The following is an 18,421-nucleotide window of genomic DNA, read 5'->3' as shown; positions in this document are numbered from 1 at the left end:
TGATAGAATACAAGTGGCCACCGGATGAAACAGGAGAATACTATATGCTTCAGGAGCAAGTCAGTGAATATTTGGGTGTGACTTCCTTTAAAAGAAAATATCCAGGTATTTATTTTTAAAGTTTTTCATACAGTTTGGATGTAATCTGTGTCTCTGACTATAGCATGAGTCAACTAATTTAAGAAATACCCCGGCAAAAGCAGACCTGAATTATCTATTTTGTGCTTTTTATTTTTTGTAACTGGCATGTTGAAAATGCATCCTGTGTTTCTGGAAGTAATTTAAGACCTTTTGGTGTTGCCACTGAAAATCTGTAAACAAGTCTTATGTCATTTCTGAATTGTGGCAACAATTCCGCTTTACGGAAAAATTGAAAAAATAATTTAGGAGATTCTAGGATTTGAGCCTTCATTATTCAGAATTGTGAAATCTGGTTCATGAAATTTATTTGAAAAAGGCATATTAAAAGAAAAAATAACATACCTTTAGTGCTTGGTGCCATTTTCTGCATCTGATCTCATCAGTATTTGTGTAAATCGTAACTACAGCAGAGTACTCAGAAAAAATTATGATATTCCTACAGTATATATTTAATTTAAAATGAATTTACACAAAACATTATGTTTTTAGGAATAGTAATATAATACAGACTCAGTGACTGGAAATAAAATTGCCAAAGTACTTTGGCACTTGATGATGTTTATGGGGGAGTTGAATAACGGCATGCGTTTTTATCGCTCTTTTTTGTTTTCTGTGGAGATTTAGAAAGACGAGATCTGTCTCACAAGGAGAAACTCTACCTCAGAGAACTAAACGTTATCACAGAGACTCAGTGCACATTGGGTAAGAAAATAAATTGTTAGATTCCTTTTTATGGTCTTAAAAATATGGCACACTGAAAATATGATTGAGTTTGGTAGAGAAGAATTGCATCACTCTCACCTGGAAAATGTAAATTCTGAAATGAAAACTGGTTTATATTAATTTGTGTAAATTGGCCATGAGGTATCAGTATTCCAAATTCATTATCAACAGTTAGATTTTTGATCTAATTACATAGCAGAGTTCCTTCTATGTTATAAATTATTCTTGGACCTTTTTCTCCTAGAAAAGAACACCATAATTTTTTAAACTAAAAAAGTACAGAAGTATTGTTTTGCTGAGTTAGATGGAACTCAGCAAACATTTGTGTGTCTTACACAATTCAGCTTACGTGGTAGAAGTTAGAAGAGTGTCTATTAAGACACTTTTATGTACTTGAAATGGAATGAGGCTGGTTTATATTGAAAGAGTTTGGAGTATGTTTTTCTTCCTCTACTAATACTCACGACTTGGAGCATGTTAGAGATGACATGATGGCTATTGCATTTTTTTGCCATGTATCATGGGTCTATGTAAATGTAATGTCATTTTGCATAGTAACAGTCTTTGGTATACTACCTTTATTTCTCACCTGCCAGTTCTCTTGATTTTTTTCTTTTTTTTTTTTAATCTTAAATATGCAGGAGAGAACAGTATGTATTTTTTTACCAATAAAAGCAAAATGCTAGATTTTGCCCGATGTATCTGGTGGAGATGTGAGCTAACTGTGCCTGTTTTTTAAGTTTATAGTCAGTGGTAGTAACATAAGTCAACCTCCATTCTGTAGTCAATTTTTGGAGAGTACTTGCATTGGAACTTGTGTTTGAAGGAGTTCTGCATTGTAGGTGCAAACTGAGGCATTCTGACTTATGAAATTCAGATGCTTTGATTGGGTGTTGGGAGTCTGTGTTCAATTTGCTGCTTTGCATTGCTCTCACAATGATTCTTCCTTGCTTTATATAGACAGGTTATGTAAACCTTGTAATTTCAGTTAAGGTTCTGCAAGTTAATGGAATGAACACTTCACCGATACTGGAAACTGAAACTTAACAGTTCCCCAGGTCCCGCTTAGAACAAAGATTCTGCCTTACAGGGGAGTTCAGTAGGGGACTGAGTCAATGTGAAGGAGTCTGTAGGTGTAAGGAAGAAAAGATATAAGCCTTGGCTCCTTGAATAGAAACAAACTCCAAATCAGTCTAAAGCTAAACAGCCCAAGTTCTCTCTCTCTCTCTAGAGAGGCATTGCAGAAGCAGGTTGTTGTCCTTAGCTGCTTAAAAACTTGAGTTGATCACTGTGAGATATAAATAACCTACAGTTAGTTTTGCCAGAAATTTCATTATTGCTTTTATCTATTTTAGGTCTGACAGCTTTGCGTAGTGATGAAGTAATTGATCTTATGATTAAAGAGTATCCTGCCAAACATGCTGAGTATTCTGTTATACTGCAAGAGAAAGAACGTCAGCGAATAACAGATCATTATAAAGAGTACTCTGTAAGTAACTAGCATATAAGAGATCCAGATCCGTAACACGTGGAGTGTAAAAAAAGGCTATTCTCAAACTGATAGTGAAATGTATGTGAACTAATAAAATTGTTTTTATTTCAGCAAATGCAGCAGCAGAACACACAAAAGGTAGAAGCCAGTAAAGTTCCAGAATACATTAAAAAAGCTGCCAAGAAAGCTGCAGAATTCAACAGTAATTTAAACCGAGAGCGGATGGAGGAAAGAAGAGCCTATTTTGATTTACAGACACATGTAGGCAGTTTTAAATTTCTTACCAATTTCAATAGGTGACTCCTTGCTTGTTTTAGTAAAGTTGATTTTGATACCGTTTTAACTCTTTTATTATCAAGGGTTTTAGTTAGTCGTACTTCAGTCATGCAGGGACTTAAACAGTTTTGCTGTTGAATGTATAATACTGCTAAAAATAATAATCTATTTAATGTGAATTTTTAATAGTTCTTTTTTAACTTGAAAATACTTGTCCCAGGGAGCCTTAAAACTTTCAGTGTTACTTTGTTGCAATTTCTCTAATCTCCTGGTAGTAGCATAAAATTAAGAGGGATATTTAGGTTACTAAGAAACTTCTGTTGCTATTGTATCTATTCCTATAAATGGATGATTCTTTTTTGGAATACCTTCACAATTTTGTCTGAGCAATACCTAGAGCAAAAAAAAATAAACTACATATCCTATAAAATAATGCTGCTTGGCAGCGTTACACCCGTGTTTTCATTAGGTGCTGTATTATTTTTGTATTAGATACGTATCATGCTTCTGTGCCTGATTAAAAAAAAAAAAGAAAAAGATGGCTGACATTTTGAGGCAAGACTGTTCTGCTTGTGTCAAGATGTTAAAGCAAAGCTTTCTTTTATGCAAATTATTACATGGCAGTCTATAATAGAACGTTTACATTTTTCTAGTATTGACCCATATTAGAGATAAGGCAGCTGATAATTAATTTTATTTCTTTCTAAGGGAAAGAAGGCTTCTGTGTAAGCTTTTTCTTTCCATATGTTTGTTTTATTAATGGGTATTTTTTATAGTACAGTCTGGTGTCAGAATTAGATGAATGTGTTCTTGCTGCCTTCTACAAATACGGAACAGCAATGGGTGCCAATCACAGAAGTTAATGTAACTTTTTCAGCTGTTGGATTTTAGTTTTTAAATTATTTTACATAACATAATGTTAAAAGTAGTCTTACCTAATATTCATTCATTTCACTAAATACTTAATGATTGGATTTAATCCATAACACTATTTTATGAGTGGGATCTGACACTATTTTAATCAATTGGATTTCCCATGGGAGATCTCAGGTGGCTGCTCCAACTTGGGAAACAGGCTAGTTAAAAAATATTTGGGGGAATAGATGGCAAAGAAGGCTCAAAAATTTGCATGTGAAACACAAACATCATTGTTTTGTATTACACAATACAGATTATCCAGGTGCCTCAAGGAAAATACAAAATCTTGCCTACGGAGAGAACAAAGGTTAGTCCATACCCAGTGGCTCTCATACCCGGCCAGTTCCAGGAGTACTACAAAAGGTATTTTAAATGCATCCTAACTGGTGATTCTGTTGCACTGATCTGTTTTCTCTGCATCTAGTAGATTGTAAATACATATTTCAGCATATTTAGTGCAAGGTTTTCAATTAATGTTACGTTTGAGATGCTTGCTAGTCTCAGGGATGTACAGCATGACAACTACTGAAAGAGTACTGTCTCTGGTGATGTATGACCCTGCCTGAGATTTGGTTTGCTCACATATTTAATATGGTGAGAGGAGACATTGATTTCACTCCTGCCATCCTCATGTGTTGCTTATTTGCCTCTGCATGTGTGCTAAGGTTAATGTTGCTATATCCAAATATTGTAATGCTGGCTTGTGATCACATATTTTCCATGTCACAGTCTTACTCTCCTCTTTTAAATTTTTAGAAAGTTTTTAACTAAAAAAAAGTTGATCGGTCTTGTGGGCTAAGTTTAACATTTGATTTGTAAGTGAGACAGAAAGGTATTGCTAGTTGTATCTTTATATTTCATGAAAAACACATACTTGACCATCTGCACAAATTTAAGACTTTACTAATGGCATGCTCCCATTTGACAAATGCATACTGGTTTGAAAATTGCTGCCTGAGTCTTACTATCTCTACAACAGTGACGGTACTCATCCTGTACGTGCATGGTTTTCTTTAGAGAAGCTCTTTGTCTGCATATGCCTTGTTCGTTCCAGTCTGCACGTATACAGCTCGACCCAAATTTGTATGTTACAGGACATTTTTGAAGGACTTCGATTTAATTAAATTAATTGAAAAAATACTAGATACCTTTTTTATTTTGCACGTATAAGCAGCAAGTGAAACTGCTTATCCTTCTCAATGAAGGATGCAACCTTTTAAAATATGCATAAAAGTAATATCTTATTCCTTACAGTGCTTGTCCTTAGTAGTAAGAGGACTTTCACTTTTTTCTTAGTATTTAAGGTTAAGATAAAAAGAGGATAGATTACATGTGTTAAGATGTACTTGGCCATAAGCAATGCAATTCGATCTTAATGTTCCTTTGATACTATATTTTTATATGCATTTTCTGTTCTCCTCCAGTAACCAAGTAACTCGGACATAGAACTATATTGTTTCTTACTTTGCTTTGAACTCTAGCTCTCTTCTATGCCCCGGATTGTTGTGCATGTGCTCTGTGGGCACTGTACATTTATAAACAAAGTATATAGTCTGCTGGGCATAGCAACGTGGACTGGTTAAAAATTTTTAGGGGTTCTATGGCCTCTTGTGATTATGTAGGTTTGGAACACTGCAAATATACTCTGTGTTCCGCAAATACCTACTATGCAATGAAGACAAGTACTAGGTGGTGTCACATTTGGGAGTAGAAATTAGTATGTTTCCTGTTTTCAGAACTGCATATTCTTATGTGCGTTCCTGAAAAAAGAAGGCTTTTCTTTACTCTCTTATTCAAGTCCTTGCTTGCTGTGTGCCTTAATATATATGGATAAAATGCACGTGAATTAGTTTAATTATTTTTAACTTTTTTTTACTTTAGATACTCTCCAGATGAACTTCGTTACCTGCCGTTAAACACAGCTCTTTATGAACCTCCTTTGGATCCAGAGCTGCCAGCATTAGACAGTGATGGAGATTCAGATGATGCAGAGGAAGGGCGAGGTGATGAAAAACGGAAAACCAAAGGCAATTCGGTGAGACAAATTGAAAGTATTCTTCAAAAAAAAACCCCTTTCCCTTCACTTTTGTTAGTTTCTGTAGAAGGAGAAACATAAATTAAAAGTGTACTCCCTTTTTTAGTACTTCTCTTTATTTTATAACACTGCTCTCCAGCATTCAGTTTTCATCCATTTTTGAAGTAAATCAAACAAATATTTGAAATTTCAGGCCCTTTCTTCCTTCTTTTTAAAGAAATCTTGAAGAATCTCCCCAACTGCGGCTTTTCATTATGCCATTCCCCACAGGAAGGGTGCTAGCATATCTGAGGGGAATGAAGACTCTAGTTCAGGTCACGATCCCACAGAAACTATCACTAGAGCAAAAGTGTTGATAGCCTGATAATTTTAATTTCTCGTGATAGAAAAGCAGGAACCAGCCAATACAGAAACAAGTACTTTATTAGAGCTTGAAGAGCAGGTAGAAAGCACTGGGTTTGTTGCTTTACAATACATCTTTAAAAAGATGCTTATGTTCTATTTATGCAAATTCAAAATTAACTGTTACAAATTAACTGTTAAGTCCCCTAACTTTCAAGTCCCTACCTTGGTAGTCTTTTAAATGCAGCTGCGCTTCACATGTGCTGAGTATAACTGAACCACTAGTATCGTGGTGCAGTTATGAGGACAACCACTTACCAGAAGTTTAACCCTAATTTTAAGAGAAATAGAATGTAAAATTACAGGTGCATTTCACAGGTGAGCTGACAAACATGTTAGATGGTAGGTATATATAATGCTAAATTTTGCCATATAAACATTAATTTTATTTGAACATTCATGGAATAATCATAACTGAAGGGGAAAGAAAGGGATCAGCTTGAAGATTAACAAGGGAGAGAGAGCTGTTAATACACCCCTTCTGTTTGCATTTTTAGAGAAAAAGAAATTCTATAAACTTAGCGTGCTACATGTCAACTTAAAATCTTGGTTTAATCACACTCCAGCTTTTTTACAGTTGATCTTTAACCATTTCTTCACAGTTCCCTTTTCCATTGACTTCCATTCCCCTTAACAGTAGAGAAAAGTAACTGAATCGAGCAGACTATCCTTTCATTTTTCACAAAAGTTCAGAAGTCTTTTTGGTGAAAAGGTCCCTTGTGTTGGAAAAGTACAGGGAAAATTTAAAAGGAGTTTACTGAGAAGTGGGATTGAGTATGGCAGCAAGAGTTCTTTGCTAGTCGTTGGGGTATATTTGGGAAAGTATCTGTTGAACGCAGAGGTGGGCAGCTGTCAGGCCTCTTTCTCTGAGTTTTGGGCTACCTACCGTCCGTCACATCTCCTTGGTGAGCCCTACAATATGCTTCATGCTTTTTGCTGTTTCACACTCCCCACTGTTGGAGTCAGGTAGCAATTTTCCTGTTCTGTAGTGTTTTAATGGGCCTGTTCTAAGTAACCCTTCCTCTAAAATGATGGTGAAAGACATTGTTTCTTGTTGCCACATAGTTTGCTCTGCTTTTGTCTGTTATACTCCTCCCTTTGCCCTGTGTCTGTTTTCATTTTAGGCTCTTGGTTATAGGCTGATTACTATTATGTTTGTACAGGAGTGCCTTCTACTGCAGGACACCATTGTTATTTGGCCTTTTGTTTTTTTTATTGTAATAAATGTGATTAGTCATATTGCTTTCTTCTGGAGCTTTTTGAAGGCCTTTATTAACACTTTCCTGAGAAAAATCTTGTGCTGCTGCTCTTAATTGTGCTTACATTGATCTCTCACCCTCTTTGAACCTCTTCCCCTCTTTCTTGACTCCTGATTCCTCAAAAAACTCAAAAAAGTAAAGTTCTAACTGCAGCATAAATCCTATTATTTGGTTCTGCATTAAATATTGAAGTGTATTTTGCCTTTGATGGCGTTTTTCTTTTGCAATCCAAATTAAATATTTAGATTGCTCCTGGTGAAAATAGTAAATGAGGGTGGCAGAAAACACCTTCACATGTTTAATGCAAGGTAGTGCTATTTGATAGTGCACTTTAAATGCATGGCAGGGGCACTTTTAACTTTGTGCTGGCCCTTTACTTTGTAAACAACATCTCTCATATACTGGATTTCTTGCCAACTTTTAAAGGAAAACACTTCAAAGAATTACACTGTTGTGCTCCCCACTCTGGTATCCAGATCAACTGGAAAACATGACTGCTACTGCTGATGCCAATCTCTTAGCACGAGAGAAAATAGGTAATGAAGGTTTTGAGCAAAAGTATTGTAGACTGTGATGTACCCCATGCTTTCGCAGAAGGAAAAATGTATCCTTCTCTTACCTTAGTTGACTCTAAGGGACGTAGGAAAGACTTGTCTGTCTATCCAAAAAATAAAAAATATAGCTATGATATTTTTATTATAGGACAATTCGTCTGGCAATGTATCTGAAGGTGATTGCGCCACAGACAACCAGGAGGATTCTTTTCAGGGAAGACAAAAAACAAGAGACAAAAGTGCTACTCCAAGAAAAGATGGTTCCAAACGTTCTGTATTATCCAAATCAGTTCCTGGGTACAAGGTAGAAGAAAAAAGCCCCTGACTGAAGTTCTTTACTGACCAGCCTCTCCCTGAAATACTTGGTTTTTCAATAATATGAAACTTCTGCTTGCTGTACTTCACTAGCTGCTCTCCTGTTGTATGCTCCATCTGTTTGCTTCCTTACTTCCTTTTTTCTTTTATTTCACATGAGGCTTTCCTTTACCCTAGCTATACAGTGGCCTCTGTTTCTGTTAAATTCTCAGATTCCCAGGCAGTAACACCAGAAAAATCAATTGTGGATTCATCACTGGAACTCTACAACTTTCTGTCTGCTTTAACGTAGTGGTCAGAATTACTTGCTAGTTCAAAACTAGCATTTGTTATCCATTATTTTTTTTCTGCTGTTTAGTATGGCAACATATCAAGAGATCAGTGCAGTAAAGTGCAGCTGTGTGGCTGAACACATGGTTTTGATGTTCATTTTAAATACAACTTTTCATCCTGAAGTGTCACAATGTATAGGATGGAAGGCAAGAAGCTTACTACAGTTGTATAGGCAATACTATGTAACCATTTTAACACTATGTGGAAAATAGCTTTTTATGTAGTTCATACTATGTAGAAACATTTGTGGACAATATGCTTTTATTCAAGTTAAATACTTAGTGAGGTTGGGAAAACATTTCAGCTCTCAAACAATGATTGCTAAACCTAAGACCCAAATCTTCAGTATTACTGTATTACAGTTTCAAAAATTAAAATAAAAATAAGGTTGAGACAAAAATACTTTTCAGAAGAAATGTGAATTGACATGCATTATTGATGTGTTGTTATTTTGCCTACTAGTAGAGAATCAGAATATAATGTAACACTTTTAAAGCACATTGTTGCCTAGGCCTGTTCTGCTGAAAGGAATGAGAATTTTCCGTTGACTAGACGAGAGCAGGAACAGACTCAGAGAGAGAAAACACTACATTAAGGTTTAGTATTTAACAGTCAGGAATGCTTGTTAAGAGGGGTAATGAAAAAGGAATGGTTTTGTCAGTGACAAGATCATACATATTGAGAAACTGTCTTGGCAAAAGTGAGCTGTTGATGGCTTGCATTTTGTATTCATAAATATTTACTATCTGTATTTACCAAGTTAATAGTAAATTAACTTATATTAAGAAGCTCATTTCAAGCAAGAATTGGACAGCTTTGATCAATTTTCTCTGCATACAGTATCTGTGCAAGTTTGTAACAGATAGCAAGCTCCAGTTGTGTTTTCTCTTTTCAGGAATTTATTAGGAAATATGGAAATATGGAGATTTAGACTGTGGTACCATATGTATATTTTTTTAATATGTAACTTTGCAAATTGCTGTAGACACAGAATGCATACCAATATTCCCATGAACATGAAATCCAAAGATGGAGCTCAAAATTTTCTTTTAGCTTTGTGTAACTTGGTATTAAAGGTTGTGAGCCCTGGTTTACAGAAGTTCCACTTGGCTGTGAAAGTTTGTTTGATTAGTCCAATCTGTTTAACAGCCAATCTGTTCAACAGCCTTATGGATGCAGAGAGAGAGAGACCTGGTGGAGCAGAACTTTCCGCAAAGTTCTGAACTTCTAATTGTAGAAGAGCGATGGTAGTATCCAGTGTTGCGTTTTGCAAACAGATTCCTGTAGCAATTACTTACTGGTTCAAAATCACCTATTGTGTTAGTAACGAGGTACAGCTGTAAACTTACAGTTCCGAATCTTTGCAAAGTCTCTGCCTGCATCAGCCATCAGGCAGCCAGTAAGTTAAAGGTGGTGATGCTGTGTTGGAGGGGCAAGAGGTTTGGCTTTCTTGTTTGTGGGAACATTTAAGCGCTTTCAGTAAATCCAATAACGTGAGTTGTTCTAACTGGTAAGACAGAAAGGTTCTTTGTTAGTCTATAAAAACACCAGATAATGATATACCACATGTGCCTAAATGTTAAGGCACTTTGAGCTGAAGGCTTAACTGATTTAAAATGTTGTCCCTGTGAATTCTAAATCTTTGTAATACTTCTGTTCTGTGTTGTTCTCTAATATTTGACTATTTTTGTAGGACGTTAATCTTTTTGTTACGTGTAGTTAAAATTGAAGGATGTTATGGCATCAATGTGCAAATGTATAGTTATAACCACATTTTGAGTATTAACAGGATTCACACATTTCCACTTAGTTATTTTTAAGTAAAAGAAATAATGTATTTTATATGGAGCCATTTTTATTGTCAGTTCTTTAACAAAGAACGGTTAGCGTGTGTTTTACATTTTGTCATGTTACAAGTAGCGAGTCTTTATTGCTGCAGGACTGGCTGCTACGATTGCACACACAGGGTACTGTTAAAAGTACAGGAGATTTTTTTGCACATAAAACTGAAATGTATTGAGAAACTATATTTTACAACACTTCTGTTTCAGGTTACTGTATATGAAAATGGAATGCTTTGCATACAGAATAGGACCTTATAAAAATGGTGTAGCTAGAATGCTTATTTTGACAGCTGCAGCACAGCAGCATGGAAGTGAAAACTTACACAGCAGGCAGTCATAATTTTGGACCCTGCAGTCATTTTCTCTCCCTTCCTCATCCCAATAAGAGGAGGACAAAATTTACTCTAATAAGGTGGGATATTGTGACTTCCCATTTGGATTTGATAGACTTTTTTCTTAGCATTTCTAAAAGCCATTTATGGTGATAGAACTTGAACTGATTTGAAATGTGAATAGTCTTGCTTTTTTTCCCCCCTTCATTTTGTAAAAATACTTCCATACTGTTGGAACTTTGTTATTAATAGACTGTGATTCTCACCCCCTCCCCCTCAACATGCAAGATTTCTCATGAACACAATTTAGTGAAGACTAGATGGAAGCATTGTTAATAAATGCATCTATATCAGTGTCTAACTTTAGAGTTAGGTATATCGGTGTGTTCACTGCACGTACCCTAACACAGGTACAGCGACTGAAAAGCAGCTCACTTTAGCTTTGCTGGAGTACCAAGGATATGGTGCTGTACATTAGAGGCAGTAAAACACAAATCCACAAAAACTAGAAGTCTAATTAGAAAAGTGCACTTGCTATTCTAGAAAGGCTTGGTTTATGTAGGAGTAGATAAAAACACAATTTAAAAAAAGTAGAATGTAGCCTAAACAACAGAAGGGTGAATGCTGCAACACTGATGAGTTTTAAGCATGTGCCACTTTTGTTGGGAGGAGCAGGGTATGAAGGTATACATGTAGGACACATAGAATAGTTAACAGTGAAAGAGTTTATGTGTAGTTTTGCTTCCATAATATTTATTATTTTCTAGAGATGTTTGTGAATGTTAGACTTTTATTGTTTTATTATATTTATGTATAAAACAGGTTGACTCTGCTTTTTTAAAATAAATAAGCAAAAAAAAACGTTTGTATGAATGCCTCTGTCATCTTTTGAAGAAAGTTACCTATAAACATCTGGTATGGTGATTTGTTTTCTTAAAACTCTTTAGACCAGACAATTTGAAGCAGACTGTAGCTACATTTTAACTTAGAAAGCAGATTGAAAACTTCAAAAAACTTAAAGCAATGCATTCTGACTATGTAAAAGTTATTCAAAATATTAATTACATTGCTAGGTGCTAGAAAAATAATGGCTGGAGAAATAGACACACTTAAAGTTTTATTACAAAAAATTCTGGTAATTTTTATATATATATATATTTCATTTTTATTTAGTTTAAGATTAAACTTCATTCTTCTCCATATGTGCTTGGTAGTTGACTGAGACTCTTCTTCACAAGACATTCAGTTCCTTAGAAAACAAGATATGCCTTGCACTTCCTCTACCAGCTGCGTCTTTGGAGCAACATTTTTTTTTTTTTTGGGTTTTTGGGAAAAATTTTTTTTTTTTTTTTTTTTTAACCCTAGCACTAGTCAATTTAACATCAGTGAGTACTGTGTTAATTTTAAATCACATTTCACACTGATTTCATTATGCAGAGGTCAAGGCTCAACAATATAAGTACTGAGACATTTCTGAATGCCTTACTTTTTCCTTGGTCCTCATTGGGATAAAACTCCATTGATGTAGCTCTTGGGTTGGGACACAGAGCACATACACCAATGTTACTCATTGTACCAGCCTGCTGCTTCTCTCTTACCTTCTAAATGGATCTCATGGACCCAAGTATGCTCCTGGTGATTGCTTAGAAAGATGATTAATGTGAACTGTAGCTAAATACAAGGAGGTGTGTTTCGCTGAGCAATTATGTCTGGACACAAGAAAGAATGGTAAAACAGATAGCTGTGTACAGTAGAGCTAACCAGATATTTTGAAACTAAAGATACAGATATCAAGTTTATTGCTTTTGTAATTATTTTTTTTATATTTAGGGACAAATGTCTTGCAAATGGAAAATTATATTTGATTTCTTCCATAAACAGGAAATCTGCATGGAGATTCGTAAAGAAGTATTCCATATTGGAAAACAATACTTAGCTTTTTAATGCTATGCCACATTTAATTTACATTGAGGGGAATGTTAGCTGATGAATTCATAAGAAGAAGCAAGTACATGCTTTTGCTGCAATTTGATTTACATACAACTCACTACGTGTGCCAAATCGAAAATTTTATGTAGTTAATGTACAATTTTTTTCAGTGCTGCTGCTTGTTCAGTTTTTGACGTGTGTTTTAAGGTTCACACATCTTAACAGATAGTTCATTAATTTTGGGAATTAAGGGCATATATGACATTTCCTTTTAAACCTGTAAATTCTTCTGGAATGAATTTATAGCCCTGTTCTACCCTTCCAGCCAAAGGTCATTCCAAATGCTATATGTGGAATTTGTCTGAAGGGTAAGGAGTCCAACAAGAAAGGAAAAGCTGAAGCTCTTATACATTGCTCCCAGTGTGACAACAGTGGTAAGTATCTGCATACACTAAGTGGATTCCTAAGAGAGTTCGTTTGACAGATCTTTTTGTGGAAATATTTAGTCTACTGCACTTGTGTACCAACAGTTCAATTGTTTTTCCTGTCTTTTATTGAGACTCCATTCCTGTTTAATGTTACACATACTGGCACATTCAGTGCGCTGCAGGATCTCACCAGGAGGTGAGCTAAGCTTCAGTTTCTGTAAAAGCAAATAGTCTAACTAATTTTACATTTCATTTCAGACATAAAAGTAATAATATTGGTTTTAATCCAGGCCACCCTTCTTGCCTTGATATGACCCCGGACCTTGTTGCTATGATTAAGACTTACCCGTGGCAATGTATGGAGTGTAAAACATGCATTATATGTGGGCAGCCTCACCATGAAGAAGAAATGATGTTCTGTGATGTATGTGACCGTGGTTATCACACTTTTTGTGTGGGGCTTGATGCTATCCCATCAGGTAATAAAGTAATAAATCATTTGCTTCCCACTTCCTCCAAGTCCTGGACTTTCTCTGCCAGAATTAATATACGCATTGTCATTTAAAGAATAGTTTAAAACAAGCATGAAGGGTAGGATTAAACAATACTGTAGGAAAGCATTCACACTAAGACCCATTTTTTTTTAATAAGCTTTATTTCTGTATATTTGGTTGTGCACAGTTTAACCTGGTAATTCATGTCTAGGAAATAGAATTGGCTTTCACAACAGAATCTGAACAGACTCACTCAGAACTAGGTGGTTGGTGTTTTCCATATCCACAGAATACTGAGAATAATTACCTCTTTTCATAAAATAAACCTGTAAAGAAGCTCTATTGCTGCATACTGCTGGAGTATAGCTTTCACATTAATGAAGTTTGTGCTATTATTTCAGTTTCTAAATTAAAAAGTATGCTCAATTTAATACTTGTGAACACTTTTTAAAACCCCTTTCTTCCCATTATTCTTAAACATCAAAGCTGGAAGTTAAGTACCTAGATGTAAAGCAGCCTGTACCTTTAAACTGATTACCTGGTCACTCATACCTCCTGGCCAGCTCAAGGCAGCGTAAAGAAAATAAGTGGTGGTACTGGTGCTTCTCTTGTAATACTAGGTCTGCGGTATGATCATGAATAAGTATTCAGCAACTGCAAATTCTACAGTGACAGGAGTCCCTTTAACAACACTACTTCCGATGTACTACACATTCCCATTTGGGGAAGCACTGGCCCTAGCTACCAGTTTAGCACAGGTTCTGTGGCCAATTTAACTTGCAGGCTGACCTAAGGACAAATCTAAACAAAATAGATTATGTGTCTACAAAACTACACAGTCACCAAAGCAGCCTTTATGATTCCAGCTGTTGTAATATAAACAGTTAAATGTTTCTGCTCTTTGCTCAACCCTTTACTGTTCCCTCCGTAAACTGAGTTTTAGTAGTAGGGCTGGTGATGAACACCTGCCAGCAGTTTAATCTGTGCTACCTGACTGCACTGACACTGGTTTGGGGAAAGGGACCCCAGACCTGTGGCACAAGAGCAACATTCCCACGACTGCTGTTCATTTCTGCGCTGAGTCGCTGCCCGTAACCTTGCACTGTGGTTGCTCACATGAAAATACAACTTGCAAACTCAAGTGTCATTTGTCAAGTTCTTTCCTAACACCCACCTCTTTCACAGTGGTGGCACTTTTCTGAGTCCCACAAAGACGAGTGTAGCCAGCTGTTACATGTAACAGGTCTGCAAAGGAGGGTGAATTTTATATGCTGCTTTCTATACCTTTTTGAAAAGATGCTTACATTTTAAAGAAAAGCATTGGTTGTTTACATTAAAGGCAGTACTGCAAGTAGATGAGCACCTGTTAGAATGGGGAAAGGTGCATGGCTAGATGAGTTGAGTGACAAAGTTAGTTTCCCAATAATTGACAACTTTCTTTTCTTAGGTCGCTGGATTTGTGATTGTTGTCAGAAAGACCCTCCCGTACCCAGAAGAGGAGGAAGAAGGGGGAAAAACAGCAAGGAGGGCTAAAACCCCCCAAAAACTTGCTGTCCAAAACTTAACTGCACAAATTAAAGTGATACTTGGTGCTACTTAACCAACCACTCTTAAGAGGAACAATACCACTTTTTTTTTCTTTTTACCAAATAAACTTTTAATTTTGGCTATATAATGGGGTTTTTTTGTGATACAAGTCACTAATCACATTCTGTCAAATGTCTAGAGATAGACAAGCCAAATTCGCACTTAAAAAGAGGCTTTCAGTAATGAAATTTAAATAGTACATGCATCACTTGTATAAAATTGTAGTATTGTACCTGTTTATTTCAGTGCACTCATCAGTAAGCTCTGTGAAAATTATAGAGCAATTTAAATATATACTATTTGCGTAGCAACTGGTTATTTTGAAAGATTCAACCAAAGCAAGAATTACTCCTGGAAAAACTAACTTTGAATGAAGAGTAGGCATGATCATACTCAAACATACTCAACATACTCAAAATTCCTTTCAGCAGAAATTTTCTTTGCAGGCTAAAGACTTATCCATAAAGTTGTACTAAAAAAAAAATAAAAATTGATCACAAAAAGCTGTAAGGGAAGGTGTAAGAAAATACTTCTGGAGTTGAGGATACTATATGCTGCATTGCTTTTGACGAATGAAAATGTCATATTGACAAACAGTAGCAGCTGAAGGCTTACTCTTCCTGCGGTAACAGTGAAGCAGCAACATGTGCTTGATTTCGGTCATGGATTTGCAGAGGTGATGAGTGGCAGGACAGACCTCTGCTTGACAGATGGTTGACATGATGTAGAGCACAAGCAGTCAAAATACAGATCATCTATTCCCTTAGGTGATTGTTTTTTCCTTCCTTCACTCTAGGCTCCTCAACTTGAATACACTCAAAACCCATCACTAATTAGTTTTGCTGGAGATACTTGCTCGAAAAGAAGTAGATTCGAGTTTTAAATGTGCTCTCAATTGAGCGGGGGCACTGAAGTGCAGCAATTTATTTCACTTTTCTGTATAAAAAAAGAATAGAAAAAAAATGAATTTGAGTTGATTTTCCTAAGCACCTGTTTAAAGTGAATTTAACAAGATCCCAACTGTACATTCGTTTTTAAGTCCAGATCTCCACAAATACTGTGCTCGCTGCTTATTTTTTATAGAGGGGAGGATTTGCAATATAAAATTAAATATGGCTTTTTCCCCTACTTCCTTTCTTGTTTAGGAAAAGTAACCTGAATACCTCTTCAGGAAACAAAACAAAGAGTATTAAATATTACAGCAAGTCATTCATGTTCGGTTTCACAGGCTGAAGTGTGACTTAGTCCAGTGTGTATCGATTTAAAAAAGAATTTCAAGTATTAATTTCAATATTCCAATAAGTATAGTCCAGAAAACAGACTCCTCATCCTGAGATTCATCTTCTGTAGACTGCGAGTATTTCTGGTTTGCCTCCATCTCCTCAGGGTTGTAAGAAGCCTCGCCAAACGGGTACTGTACAACTGTTCGATCGTAGTACACTTTCATTTCAAACTCGCTCTCCAGGTGGGAGGGATGACCATAAATCCCTATTCCCACTGGGCGGCGGAAGTGTGCGGGTACGTGGACGACGTCTTGGCCGCACGTTACAGACTGTAACTCATATTCGTCAAAGCTGGGGTGAAGCGTCATGTCAGATACGTACAAGTCTGCATCACCTTTTAAACTCCGCATCTGAAGTACTATCTTTCCCTCGTGATTTAGTCTCAAGTAGCTGTAGTTTCCTGCTCCAATCTGACCTTGAACAACATGAAGAAGAATCCACTCTTCAGGTACATCCTCTTCTTCAAAGGTATTTACCACAAGTAGTACTTGAGCTGCCACAAATATTATCAGGATTCTTCTCCAGCGTGCTGCCATGGTCTTAAGTTATATTCACACTCTCTCTGTGTCCCTTGCACTACCTTGTGAATATAAAACATAATTCAGATTTTAGTATATTCCATTCTTGGAAAGAATCCATTTTTTTTTACTTTGGTAATTTTCATAAATCCTCTCTAGTCCAGAAAAAGGTAAGCAACTTCAATTAAGTATGTTCATTAACTTTTCTTCTTTTTTTAATAGTAACAAAACCAATTGCTAAGATTCAGAGCTCTGTGGGATTAAAATGTCTTGAATTTGTTGAAGAAGTTAAATTAATCAAGAAGGTGTTCTTTCATCCAGAACTGACAAAGACTTTACCTTCATTCTATCTACATACATGCCAAATTTGAGATAACCAGAAGAGACAAAACCCAATAATGACTTTAGCCTCAGTTTAAAAAAAACAGAGCTAAACCCAAGGTTTTTGCATGCGTGAAGAAGCTAATTTTGTATTCTGGTATTTAGGGCATCCTATTTGTTCTCCCATCCTCTCATCTTCAGAAGACAGTGAAGGTGCAAATCTGTATGTATGCATGAAGCATTACGCATTCTGACTTGTGCTGGGAATGGAGTTAGAAATAAACCCAAATTATGTAGTGAAAGAAATTAATTTATGATTCTGCTGCATGGATTGCTTCTAGGACTAAACTTGGCATGTTTTCCCCTAAAAAAATGCATTTACTTTCCTGCAGCTTTTGCTACTGTACAAATGCTCAGCTCTTTACAGCACTTGATTACCAAACAGAAGGCTAAAGTTACTGGGGTAAGGGCAAGATGGAAAGGACTGCTGCAAAATTAAGGCTCCTACACCCCTTCCCTCTTCATTGCACTCTCCCAATCATGCAGCCTGAGCGGGCCTGCAGCAGCACTCCAGCCCTCTGAACAGTCGCACCAAGTGTGTGCATATGAACAGCCTTGCTGAGGGATTCCAAAGCATACAGCTGAATTTGACATGTAAATCACAGACACATACAGGAGCCACAAGTGTACACACTTTAATGTTTAAGAGGAAGATTACCATCCCCTCGTTCTTTCCGTAAGGACAACACAATTATCTTAAACATGAATGCTACCACCAGTAAGTTTTTTTTGTGTCCTGCCAGTGTCAAAACAAACTGCATTATTTGACTAACCTTAGAGGTTTTGCAGTTAAACAGATCTACGGAAAAAAAAGAACAACTATTTTCTGCCTCAGAGGCCTCTATACTGCAAGGCCACAATTCTGCAAAGACAGCAGAAAAGAAGGAAACGCAACATTTGCAGAAACTGCCAGACTGACAACAGCGAAGAAAAAAAAAAAAAAAAAAAAAAAAAAAAGACGTCTTCTGTCTTTTGCCTCCCTGCATCAGGGAACTGACTCTGACTCTGCCACTTTTAAATCGAAGCAGCGAAGAAATATATGAGCGGACGCACGGAAAGAGCTCCACATCTGAGCAGAAAACAAACAAGTTACCTAGGGACAAACGAACGCGTTCTGTCGCTGGAACACCCCTTGGAAGGCGAGGCGACTTCGGGAGACCTTGGACAGAGCCACGAG

General features: G+C 36.4%; 2 protein-coding genes across 2 annotated transcripts in view; one reads left to right on the top strand and one right to left on the bottom strand.

Moving 5' to 3' along the window:
• PHF10 (PHD finger protein 10) overlaps window positions 1-15,008 on the top strand; it is a 15,685-nt gene extending 677 nt beyond the window's left edge. Inside the window, 10 exon segments of the mRNA XM_009874965.1 lie at window positions 1-105; window positions 760-843; window positions 2,220-2,353; window positions 2,468-2,617; window positions 3,804-3,913; window positions 5,432-5,585; window positions 7,949-8,104; window positions 12,879-12,987; window positions 13,272-13,460; window positions 14,923-15,008. The exon segment at window positions 1-105 is cut by the window's left edge and continues 7 nt beyond it. Coding sequence (XP_009873267.1) covers window positions 1-105; window positions 760-843; window positions 2,220-2,353; window positions 2,468-2,617; window positions 3,804-3,913; window positions 5,432-5,585; window positions 7,949-8,104; window positions 12,879-12,987; window positions 13,272-13,460; window positions 14,923-15,008 — 1,277 coding nt within the window.
• Window positions 15,009-16,102: 1,094 nt separating this feature from the next.
• Window positions 16,103-16,918, bottom strand: LOC104278094 (chromosome unknown open reading frame, human C6orf120). The gene has a single exon (XM_009874964.1). The coding sequence runs from the start codon at window positions 16,879-16,881 to the stop codon at window positions 16,324-16,326; it is 558 nt and encodes a 185-aa protein (XP_009873266.1). The 5' UTR covers window positions 16,882-16,918; the 3' UTR covers window positions 16,103-16,323.
• Window positions 16,919-18,421: the final 1,503 nt, after the last annotated feature.

The sequence above is a fragment of the Apaloderma vittatum genome, unplaced genomic scaffold, assembly GCF_000703405.1.
Source record: "Apaloderma vittatum isolate BGI_N311 unplaced genomic scaffold, ASM70340v1 scaffold42118, whole genome shotgun sequence".
Taxonomy (NCBI): Eukaryota; Metazoa; Chordata; class Aves; order Trogoniformes; family Trogonidae; genus Apaloderma; species Apaloderma vittatum.
This window is presented reverse-complemented; position numbering and strand designations above follow the sequence as displayed.

Coding starts and splice junctions, on each gene's coding strand:
- LOC104278094 (XM_009874964.1), bottom strand. CDS start 16,881: ATGGCAGCACGCTGGAGAAGAATCCTGATAATATTTGTGGCAGCTCAA.